Source organism: Triticum urartu, chromosome 3A (assembly GCF_056163025.1).
Source record: "Triticum urartu cultivar PI428250 chromosome 3A, HENAU_Tu73, whole genome shotgun sequence".
Classification (NCBI taxonomy): Eukaryota; Viridiplantae; Streptophyta; class Magnoliopsida; order Poales; family Poaceae; genus Triticum; species Triticum urartu.
In genome coordinates this window covers 4,507,455-4,519,297 of record NC_141875.1, presented here as the reverse complement: position 1 = coordinate 4,519,297, position 11,843 = coordinate 4,507,455, and the positions used below count along the sequence as shown (strand labels likewise).

Here is an 11,843-nt window from a genome sequence, read left to right as displayed (position 1 = left end):
CATAACCCCTATTTCTCCGTGCCTCGTCCAAACATTATAGTGTGGCATGAAACCCTTGTAAAGCAGGTGGGAGTGAAGGATTTTCCGGTTAGAGTAAGACCTCGTATTCCCACATTCAGTGCATGGACAACACATAAAACCATTCTGCTTGTTTGTCTCAGCCGCATCGAGAAACTCATGCACGCCCTTAATGTACTCGCGGGTGTGTCTGTCACCGTACATCCATTGCCGGTTCATCTGCGTGCATTATATATAATTAAGTGTCCAAATTAATAGAAGTTCATCATCACATTAAAACCAAAGTGCATACATAGTTCTCATCTAACAACATATAGCTCTCTATGTAAAACATTTCAATGCGAAAACAAATGCGATCATAATCGCAACCAAGGTAACAATTGATCCAACGGCATAATGATACCAAGCCTCGGTATGAATGGCATATTTTCTAATCTTTCTAATCTTCAAGCGCATTGCATCCATCTTGATCTTGTGATCATCGACGACATCCGCAACATGCAACTCCAATATCATCTTCTCCTCCTCAATTTTTTTAATTTTTTCCTTCAACAAATTGTTTTCTTCTTCAACTAAATTTAACCTCTCGACAATAGGGTCGGTTGGCACTTCCGATTCACATACATCCTAGATAAATAAAATCTATGTCACGTTGGTCGGCATAATTTTCATAAACAATAAATGAACCAATAGTTATGAAGATAATATACATACCAAATCCGAATCATAGACAGGACGAGGGCCGACGGGGGCGGATACCAAAACCATCGCACTATATAAGATGCAATAATAAATGTAAGAAAATGATACAAGTATCTATCTAAACAGACAAGTAAGAATATTTTTCCTTTCAGAAAGAAGATAAGAACAAGAGGCTCACCACGGTGGTGTCGGTGATGAGATCAGCGCGGGTGATCGACGGCGGTGAAGACGGGGACGGGGCGTGACGGACCGCTAAATCTAGACAAATCTCGAGGAAAATGGAGCTTGGAGGTCGAGCTTCGAGAGGAGAAAGTTTAAGTAGTGTGGCTCGGGCATTCCATCGAACACCTCATGTGCATAGGAGGTGAGGTAGAGCACCACAAACCCCTCCCCTCGCCGGCCAGAGAAAAACAGAGCACGGGAGTGCTCTGCTCGTGGGCGAGGGTATATATAGGCACCTCATTGGTCCCGGTTTGTGGCAAGAACCAGAACTAAAGGGGAGCCTTTGGTCCCGGTTCAGGCCACCAACCGGGACCAATGGTGGTGGGCCAGGAGCGAGGCCCATTGGTCCCGGTTCGTCCCACCAACCGGGACCAAAAGGTCCAGACTAACCGGGACCAATGGCCCACGTGGCCCGGCCGGCCCCCTGGGCTCACGAACCGGGACCAATGCCCACATTAGTCCCGGTTCTACACTGAACCGGGACTAATGGGCTGAGCCGGCCTGGACCATAGCCCTGTTTTCTACTAGTGGCAAGCATGCTACCAAGAAGCTTTATGCATGAAGAAAATTCTACATGATTATGTTGAATTAGCTGGGCACTTCTTATTGCTTTAGCCTTCATCACACTCACGCCTTCCTTTGCTACTTGGGGCCTCCCAGTCCTTGTGCGAGTACATGTGTTGGTCACCGCCTCCTCCCCTACCTTTCCAACAGCCTTGAGCATTCTCTTCCCATATCTATGGGCGTCTGATCGCGTCCCTTATGGTCATATCCTTGATGTTGGTGAGATGTTTGAGCGTGCCAATGATGTACATGAATTTGTCAGTCATCAAACTGAAAAAATCTCTCCATGCACTCTATTTCCTCGAGCTTTGTACAAAGCACGTGGATCTCTCCCACCAAGATGGTGAGCCGCATGGAGTCGTTGTTCACCTATTTATTTTTCTCCATCTGCAACTTATGATTGATGCTTCGGCACTTATGCCCAAGCTTTCGTCATGGGATCTTCTTCAAACCTCATCTCCTTGAGTGTGTCACATGCCTCTCTTGCCGTATTGAACTCCGCTAATGTCATCAACAGAATCCAACATGGTTTAGGTTATGGGGTCATAGCACCTTCCTCACTCCCCTCGTCGCTGTATTTTTTTATGATTAAGGATTGCTTGTCAAACTCGGAGGGGCTCGGAGAATAATCTTCATCTTTACTACCCACACATCATAGTTGGTGTTAGTCAGTATCTGATACGGGATGGGGATGTTGCGATGCGACAATATGTTGGCGTCGCTTGTTTCCCCACCACTAGTCGTTGATTTGCCGCCTTCTTCACCTCGCCACAATTCTTGTTCGCCTTGAAACTGCCGTTTCCGGACTTGAAGTTAACAGACTCATCGCAACTCTTGTCAGACATCTTAGATCATCGAGGCTCGAGATACCAATTATTATTTTTGGAACCCTAGAACGATTCACCGAGCACAGCATCCTGAGCGCAGAGCTAGCTTAGAAAGCACACAAGTAGTTTGATTGATTTGTTGCCTAGCAACACATGCACGTCTAGCCGTCTATGTACATGCACGAACCTGGCTTGCACTAGCAACAATAGGATCGTTTGGATCTCGATGGAATGTGTTGGCCAGATCTCATCTAGCTTGGCGAATGAAAAGAAAAACAGAACAGAGGAGATTTTTGGTGGTGCGCACAACTTGCACCTTTTTGGGTTTTTTCTTTTACTCAAGATTGGCTTGTCGCATCCAATATGTCACAGACTCCACAACCAACACGACGCGATCTAATGTTCGTTTATAAATCCACAAACACCGGCTTAATGCACAAGCAAACTACTCCCTCTGTCCCATAATGTAAAATGTTTTTTGACATTACACTAGTGTCAAAAAACGTCTTACATTATGGGACGGAGGTAGTAGATTAGTACTAGGACGTTTTGGACCAACTTGGCCATACTAGATACTAACGACATGGTTAACTACAACAACGCATACATCAATATTTCTTATTCCATCCTATATCTTCTGCTCCATTCCGGTATGCTTTGCCTTTATTTTATCGACCAGCAAGTCATCATAACAATGTTGCTCTTAAATTTTCTCTACTTCTGCATCATTTCGGACAGTTTTGTTGGATACGAGGAGGGCTTCGAGTGTATGTTCCACCTGTCGCATTGTAGGCCGGTCCTCAGCATTTAACTTTATACATGATGCTGCAAGTATGGAGACTTCATGAACTTCTTTGCCTCCCTCCTCTATGACCTGCGGATCTAGTATTTGGACCAGTATTTCTTCAGCAAGCAACTTGACAAAATGGGAAACTAGGCCGTCTCCATCAAGGAAGGAGTACGAAAATGGTTTCTTCCTTGTTAGCAGTTCCACGAGAATGACACCAAAGCTATACACATCACTTTTCTCTGTGAGACGGCCTGTGTAAAAGTACATAGGATCCAAGTATCCAATTGTTCCTTGAACCATTGTTGTTAAGCCTGTTTTTTCCATTGGGATGTATCTTGAAGCTCCAAAGTCTGACACCTTGGATGTCATAGTTTCATCCAGAAGTATGTTACTAGACTTGATATCTCTGTGGATAATTGGGATTGAAACAGATGAGTGAAGATAGGCAAAAGCACTTGCAGTTTCAGTTGCAATCCTCAACCTAGTGACCCATGAAAGGGATTTTGGCCCTTCAACATGGAGATGGTCATAGAGGGTTCCACTAGAAATAAACTCATAAACCAACAATGGTACCTCCGTCTCTAGGCAACATCCAAGAAGCTTCACTATGTTCCTGTGGTTGATTTGTGAGAGGATGGCTACCTCATTTATGAACTCATCTATCTCTTTCTGGACGGTGATCTTGGACTTCTTTATGGCCACAACATGTAGATCTGATAAAATCCCTTTGTAGACTGTACCGTGCCCTCCACGGCCAAGCTCACGAGATTTATCAAAGTTGTTTGTTGCCTTTGCAAGTTCATCTACTGGTATGATCATCCTTTCGGCAATGTCTGCCATTGGGGACACCAATTGTTGCAACAATTGTCCACGATTTTGCTTGAAGAAATTACGTTTCAACATTATCTGCCTCTTATGTTCAAACCTTTGGGCCACGAAAATTGCAGCGAGAACCAAAAGCATAAATCCTGCTGCACTGCCAACTCCTATACCGATGAGTGTTCCTGTATGTGTGTGAATAATATTAATATTACTCTCGGTAGCCGAAAGCCCGAAACTCAGAGTCAAAATCAACAAATATTTTTACCAAAACGCTATATTTATATCTTTAGAATGAAATAAATGAAAACGAAATTAGAGCAGTGAGTACATGCATGTCCTTTTAAGAGACATAAATGGTGTATGTGGTGTACTAGATTCTCAGCGACTCAAAAATTCTGCTGTAGCCTATAAAGTATATTACTGTATATTTTCCTAATATAGATTTTGATTGCAATACTTGAGTGCAGTGTGTAGTGGGAATAAAGACCTTACCCACATGATCTGTCCCTCAAATAACAAAGAACATTAATAATTCTAAGCTCATATAGTTAAAATATGTAATAAAAGTATATTTTGCATTGGGGCATGTAAAAGAGGGTGGTTTTTACTGAGTGAATCAATAGGACTATTGTGAGTGGAACGAGAAGGCTAGGCTCAAATAAATAAATTTATTATCACGTAATCTTATTATTTGGAGTATAATGGATTCCCTATATACCCAAAGTTCAACATCTGAAGTAAATTATAATTAAGATGCTCGTTCTTTAGCAAAACCTGGCCTACGAGGTTGTATTAGTTTGTTGAAAGGTCTGAGAGATGCAGTTCTACAGGATTATACCGAATGGTACTGGATTCCAAAATTTTCTACATCTTTCCCAACATGTAAATAACCTTCACTAGTGCTTATAAGGAGGATAGCACGCTTAAGTTTGCAGCAGGTGCTTAAGGTTCAGTAACAAGGAAATGAACCAAATCAAGAAACAAGGAAATTCAGCATACTAAGCACAAATTTACATTGTAGAGATTTACTATTATGATTTATGCATACGTGTAATGATGAGGCAATATTGCCTCTCTTTATTTTAAACACTCATGCCTAAGCATCTTGCATTGTTGCATGCCGTTAAGGTGCAAGACTAGTAGCTTGTGTGGGTCACTCAGCAAGATAATGCAAATTGTAATTCCCTCATCAACTTTTTTCATGGAAAGTATTCCTTGTTGTATCGTGGAAGATCTATGTAACAGCGAAAATCTTTGAGAATACATGTTCCTAGAGAATTACATGGAACATTAGACTCACAACTAATACTGTTAATCTGTGTATCACGGAGACAAGTAGAGCGTAGAAAAAAAAGATATATGTTTATCTATCTGATAAGAATCTTTAAACACAGTCTAGACCTGCCGCATGTATATAAATCTTGTACACCTATTTTAGCATGCTAATATATACCTCGGCATATCACTACTGTATTTCTGTACAAGAATAACAAATACCTAAAAAAAACTAATGGTAGAATGAAATATCAAATGTGTATTGTGGACAATCAAATAACCAAAGCGGATCAAAGTAAGAAATAACATATGGAATACTAATTTTATCAAAGGCTAACAATGAAGTTGAAGAAGGTGACGTACATACTAACATGTACTTTGAAATGAAAAATAATAAGGCACCTGGCTCGGATGGACTTCCGACGAAGTTTTATAGGAGGTGTTGGGTTACCATTAAAGGGGACTTGATGGCCATGTTCCATGATATTTTTAATGGCGATATTCAACTATTTAAACTTAACTTTGGCACAATTACTTTGTTGCTGAAGAAGGAGGAGGCGTTTCGCATTGAGCAATTCAGTCTGATCTATTTGCTCAATGTTAGCTTTAAGATTTTTTTACCAAAGTGGGTTAATCACCTCACACAGATTGCGCATATTGTGGTGCAGCCGACTAAGACGACTTTCATGCCTGGTCGACATATTCTGGAGGATGTGGTCGTGATGCATGAAACCTTGCATGAAATCCATTCGAAGAAACATGATGGAGTTGTCTTAAAAGTGGATTTTGAAAAGGCGTATGATTAAGGTAATTGGCCATTTCTGCAACAAGATTTGCATAAGAAGGGTTTTGATGCGGTCTGGAGGAAGCAGGTCGAATCCTTTGTACAGGCGGGTAGTGTCGGGACCAAGGTTAATGATGTTGTAGGTCATTATTTCCAAACACAAAAGGGATTGTGGCAGGGGGATCCAATGTCTCCTATCAAGTTCAATGTCGTTGCAGATATGTTGGTGATCCTCATTGGTAGAGCCAAGGAGGGTGGTCAGGTAGGAGGTCTCATCCCACATCTTGTAGATGTGGGTGTGTGCATACTATAATATGTTGATGATACAATTACTTTCATGGAACATGATATGGCAAAAGCTAGAAACATGAAGTTGGTTTTATGTCTCTTCGACAACTGTCAGGGTTGAAAATAAATTTCCATAAAAGTTAACCATTCTTCTTTGGGCACGCTAAGAACAAATAGAGAAACTATAGACAATGGAATTGGATCCCTACCTTTTAGTTATCTAGGGAACCCAATTCATCACCGAAAATTAACCAACAAAGAATGAGACTGCATTGAAGGTCAATTTGAGAAAAAGCTAAGCTGCTGGAAGGGCAAGCTTATGTCTTATGGGGGTCGGTTAATTCTTATTAATTCCGTGCTTATGAGCATACCGATGTTCCTATTGCCCTTCTTTGAGGTATCCATAGGGGTACGGAAAAGGTTAGACTTTTTATCCATCTCAATTTTTTTGAAAAAGTGTTGATAATAAATCTGAATACAGATTGGCCAAGTTGAACATACTTTGTAGACCGAATGACCAAGGGGGTTTGGGTATTGAGAATCTCGAGGTAAAGCAGAAGGTGCATGCTCTACAAATGGTTATATCAGCTGTCTGTAGAGGAGGATGGGGTGTGGATACATTTATTTCATAACAAATATCTTCGTTCCAAAACACTAGTAAAAGTTTACGGCGTAGCCGAATGATTCCCGTTTTTGGAAGGGGTTGATGAGGACAAAGGTCATTTTTTTAAAGAAGTAAATTAGTCGGGAATGATCGCACTACTAGATTATAGGAGGATACTTGGTTGGGGGAGACGCCTCTGGCCTTGTGGTATCCAATACTTTATAATATTGTACAACGTAAAGAAGCCTTTGTGAGTAGAATACTAGGTTATGTTCCCTTGAACATTCAATTCGGACGAGTACTAGTGGGGGTGTTGGGATAGATGGTGGTTACATTTGGCGCATAGGTTGATGGGGGTCAACCAATCTAATGTGCCAGATACATTCTGTTCGAAACTTTTGGTTTCAGGCGCATCCTCAACCAAATCTATGAATGTCGACTTGATTAACATTGGACTAATCCCAAGATCGATTCATATTTGGAAATTTAAGTTGTCATTAGAAATCAAGGTCTTTATGTTTTGTGCACAAGGGGGTGATTTTTACTAAGGGCAATTTGGCGAGACGTAGATGGGAAGGTAGTAAACGATGTTGTTTTTGTGACCAGAAGAAAATAATTCAATTATTTTTTCACAAATACCCACTAGTTAGGTTATTGTGGCATACAATACATGTGTCCTTTAATGTCTTTTCACCTACTAGCATCTTAATTTGTTCGGTAGCTGGTTAAATGGAGTTGAGCATAATACAACGGCATAAATTTGCGTAAGAGTCTGTGCATTACTGTGGGCTATTTGGAACTGTCGGGACGACTTTAGTTTCAACCGAACCAATATCATAAACTTATTGCAGGTTATCTTCCGGGCATCTGGCTGGATACGGAAGTGGTCATTACTCAGTCGTGCGGAAGTCAGGGAGCATATGACCTTTCGGTGCAACCCCGGGAGATGATAGTACGGGCTACATACAACCGATTTGGATGACGATCCAATAATAGGATAAGTCTTTAAGAATCGTGCCCTATTTTTACCGATTGTGGCATTTTGTTTTATGACTTGCTTTGCTTTCGTTCCTAAGATGGGACTTGTACTTTGTTACTTTATTATTTAATAAAATGGTTGTGTGTTTCGCTTGATGCAGAGGAGGAGGAAATCCTCGTTTTCTAAAAACGTACTATATCCTATAGCTGAGGACTTCATATTTATCAAAGGCTGCCAAGGGAAATACTTAAATCTATAATACCAAATAAATAAACCCTGAAAATATATTTCCTGGTTGATGGAATGATGTTGTTTTGGTATTGTGCAAACTAATATGTTTCTCGAAAAAGAATAGAAGGTGTATTTATTTACTCTAAGAAACTTTCTCCACAAAAAACTACACCAATTCAAGTGCTCATGTGAGTCAAAAGTGAAAACATTGTCATAAGTTGGTGTGCCCGGAGAAAACTACAAAGCGAAAGTCAATACTTTTGTTAGCATATAACAGACATATTTGCTAGTGTGGTTTCTTACTTGCAAAGATGAAATTAAACACACTGCCCCGCAAAAGAAATAAGTTGGCACAAGGATGAAACTAAACACACTGAGTCTCTGCTCCAAGCGAAAGCCTCTCCTCCAAACGAACAGAGCTGCTAGGGTTTTTGCCTTTCGTCGGCAGCACCACCGATCTGCCTTGTCTCGTGTGGCCTTAGGGTCATGCAGGTATGGTGGATACCGGCCCTTGCCGACTGGAGGGCTTCATTTTTGTGTGTTTCTCTGAGTTCGGCTAGGATTTGTGTCATATTCAGGAAAGCGAGACGACAACGGCTTTTTGAAGATGGAATAAGATTCTTCCCGTCTATACCCCCGTCATGATGGTGCGTCTAGCAACATCAGGGGGCATTTCGAGGTGTGTCTCTGACGGATCTCGCTGGATTCAGTTGGTGGTTGTCTTTAATGGATCCGCCAATCTTCATTTATCTATGTCAGTGTCTCTTCGGAAGGAAAAGGTGTGGTAGCACCCGGGACTCCCGGCACCCCCTAATCGGCCCCGTCTAGTCATTATGAGATTCGTGCTAGTCTAGGATCAGATTATTTGTAGCACCCTGCCAGCTTTGTCAGCCCATTTGCCTCATAGCGGAGAAGTTAGGCGCGTGTGTCAAGATAGCGCTGAGCAGTAGATTCCTGTCTATGACTAGCTTGCCCACCCATACAGTCACTGTTCTTGATGGGTAATAAAGGAAATGGGACAGATGGAGATAGAAAGCATCCACGTTTCTTCTCCCGGGATTTTGGTCTCTTTCACGTGTGAGACAGGAGAGGGGAGTAGAGAGAGGAATTTTTTTAGTGAGAGAGTGGTGCTATGAAACAGACAGAGAGGGGAGAGAGGTGGTGTGTGTTAGGGAAAAAGGGGCAGAGAGAGGTGATGCGGGAGAGAAAAAGGGGAGAGGGACTAGCATACGTAGTCAATGGGGTCATCGGGAAGTGACAGGTGATGGGGAATCTGCCTACTAATGTACAGTGTCCTACGAGATGCCCAGCTACCGTTGTTACTATTCAATTAGGCCTGCAAAACCAAACAGCATTGCAGTTCTTGGCACAGATCCCTGGGTCTCCTACTATGCATGAACGATGGTGATAAACGGGAGTCCAGACACCCGGGCCCTAAAAGGCCGGTCTCCTCTTCGGAATGGATTCGTCCAATCTACAATTCTCATCGTCGGGGGCGGTTGCTGTTCGGATGCGTTGGTCGTATGTGGTCTTAGCACGGCGACTTTCTGACTGCCTAATACAGCAAGTTTTGTCCGACTTCGGCGAGGAAGGGGGTGATGACGGCGGCGCGATTTCGGCTCGCTTCATTGCTTGTAGTCTTCGCTAGGTGGTCCTCGGATCTGGATATGATTTTTATTATTTCTGATGTTCGTAGTTTGTACTGCCATGAATGATGACGAACAGATTAGAAGTTTTCTCGTAAGAATTTTTAAACACAATGCCCCACAAAAAAACCATTCTGGTATAATGGTGCTATATTATGTACTAGTACCTCCATCTCAAAATAACTGCATTTAATTTAATAAAAGTTTAGTAGGCATAGTTGTACTAAATCAAAACCATTTATTTCGTAACGGAGAGAGTTCTAGGTTGTAGTAGACATTAGATATGTGGACGTACCAATACCGAGTTTGTTTTCACACGTCCCGTTTTGGGCGTCGCCTTTGGTATGCTGGGGGCAATGACACTCGAATCCGCCTGGCAAATTTTGGCACGTTCCAGGCACGGAGCAAGGGTATTTCGCCAGGTCTGTGCACTCGTTAATATCTGCCACCAAAGATCATATTTTTAGGGAATCAAAGGTCAAACTTATATAGGTAAAAAACAGTGATAGTAAACAATGCCAAGCTCTATTATTTTTGTGAAGAAAAAGTTTCTCCTTAGAACAACGTAAAGTATATTGGTCTTGTAAAGAAAAATAGTCCTGCAAGGATTAATTAAGGATCTTTTACTTAATTCATCTTGCCTGTGTAATTAATCTTAGATCGCAGGCTATCGATCGATTGATTCTGATGGTACACACCTTTGCATCTTTGCTCTGGATCTTGCAGGTAAGGATTGCCTTGGTAGCCCTTGGAGCAGTTGCAGATGTAGCCTGGTCCATTGAGCGAGTCCAAGCACTCGCTGTGGTCGCTGACGCAGGCGTAGGACGAGGAATTCTTGCGCGCCGCGTCGCATGTCTCATTTCCTACAACCCAGTCCACCGTCACCGGCGCGTTTCCGCCGTAGGTGCTGTTGAACCCCGGCAAGGTCACGTAGGTCGTCGAGAAGGTGAAGTCGGATGCATCCATGAGCACGGCGTAGCTGCAGGGGCTGACGTCGTGGATCTCCTTCGTGTTGAAGTGGGAGTCGAACCGCACATAAAAGTACTGCAGCCCCCTGGGGATGGCGGTCTGGCAGCACCCTATCCCGGAGCAGGAGCCGTTGCTGAGGGCCGACCTGACATCGCCGTCGCCTCCCCGCTGGCACATGGCCACGCAGCCGCTCGTGTACTCCTCGGCGCGCTCGCCCAGGATGTAGGCCAGCGTTTGGCAGCCGATGACGGTGAACTTGTTGGTGTCGGCGATCCTGTAGTGCGTGTGCGTGAAGTTGAGGCGCCACTCGCTGGCGTCCATGCCCTGAGTGGTGGCGTTGTAGCAGTAGGAGGAGATATGATTCTGCATCCTGGCCTGGCCTTGCTGCAGCGAGACGTCGACGACCTCCAGGTTGCCAGCAAATGGCCTGCGCTCGCCATTAATCCCGGTCTCGTTGCAGGTCAGGTGGAAGCCGGGCATGGCGCAGTCGCTGCCGTCGTCGACGATGCCGAACGGGTAAGGGATGTCTACGCCGCCGCATTCTCTCTGGCAACTGCTGCTAGGCCTAGGCGGTGCCGCTCCAACCCCAAGCAGCGCTACGCCGAGCCATACTGCCAGTAGAGAAGCAGCTGCAGATCTGTGGGACGGCATGGAGTGGATGGAAGGCTTGCCTTGCTGCGCCGCTGGTGACGGGCATGCCTTGCTCTGGGTACGAGTTGTTTAATACTCCAGCCGTTTCGACGACCGACGACGACTTGGAACCTTGAAATTACGCGGGAATTGCCTGCAATCATTCAATCAATTTCCCTCCGTTCCTAAATATAAGGGCCTCTTTGATTCGCGAGATTGCAAAAACATAGGAATAGGAAAAACGTAGGATTGAAATGACATATCCATTGGATTCCTATAGGATTTGAGTTTGTTTGATTGTATCACAGGAAAAATAAAGGATTTCTTCCAAAAGGTTGGAGTGGATGCTACAATTCCTATGAAGGGTCTCTTTGATTCAAAGGATTTTCATAGGATCTTTGAAGGATTAGAATCCTTAGGAATTTTTCCTACGTTGATCGTTTGATTCGTAGGATTGAATCCTGTAGGATTTTTTCCTAAGGATTCATTTGT

At 43.3% G+C, this 11,843-nt stretch overlaps 1 protein-coding gene across 2 annotated transcripts; it reads right to left on the bottom strand.

Annotated features, from left to right (window-relative positions):
- Positions 1-2,925: 2,925 nt before the first annotated feature.
- Positions 2,926-11,455, bottom strand: LOC147977576 (wall-associated receptor kinase 2-like). Of its 2 annotated transcripts, none has more exons than XM_087545829.1 (3): positions 10,451-11,455; positions 10,048-10,194; positions 2,926-4,127 (listed from the first exon to the last, which is right to left on the bottom strand). In XM_087545829.1, the coding sequence occupies exons 1-3, from the start codon at positions 11,370-11,372 to the stop codon at positions 3,037-3,039; spliced, it is 2,160 nt and encodes a 719-aa protein (XP_087401955.1). In that variant the 5' UTR covers positions 11,373-11,455; the 3' UTR covers positions 2,926-3,036. The 2 variants fall into 2 exon arrangements, with proteins under 2 accessions (XP_087401955.1, XP_087401956.1); XM_087545830.1 differs by lacking the exon at positions 2,926-4,127 and adding an exon at positions 4,134-9,808 and having other exon boundaries at positions 10,451-11,454.
- Positions 11,456-11,843: the final 388 nt, after the last annotated feature.

Bases quoted from the DNA above. Each gene is read 5' to 3' on its own strand.
- LOC147977576 (XM_087545829.1), bottom strand. From the start codon at position 11,372: ATGCCGTCCCACAGATCTGCAGCTGCTTCTCTACTGGCAGTATGGCTC. The intron at 10,195-10,450 runs GTGTGTACCATC...CTTTGGTGGCAG, and splicing joins TCCAGAGCAAAGATGCAAAG to ATATTAACGAGTGCACAGAC. The intron at 4,128-10,047 runs GTACGTCCACAT...ACACACATACAG, and splicing joins TGAAAACAAACTCGGTATTG to GAACACTCATCGGTATAGGA.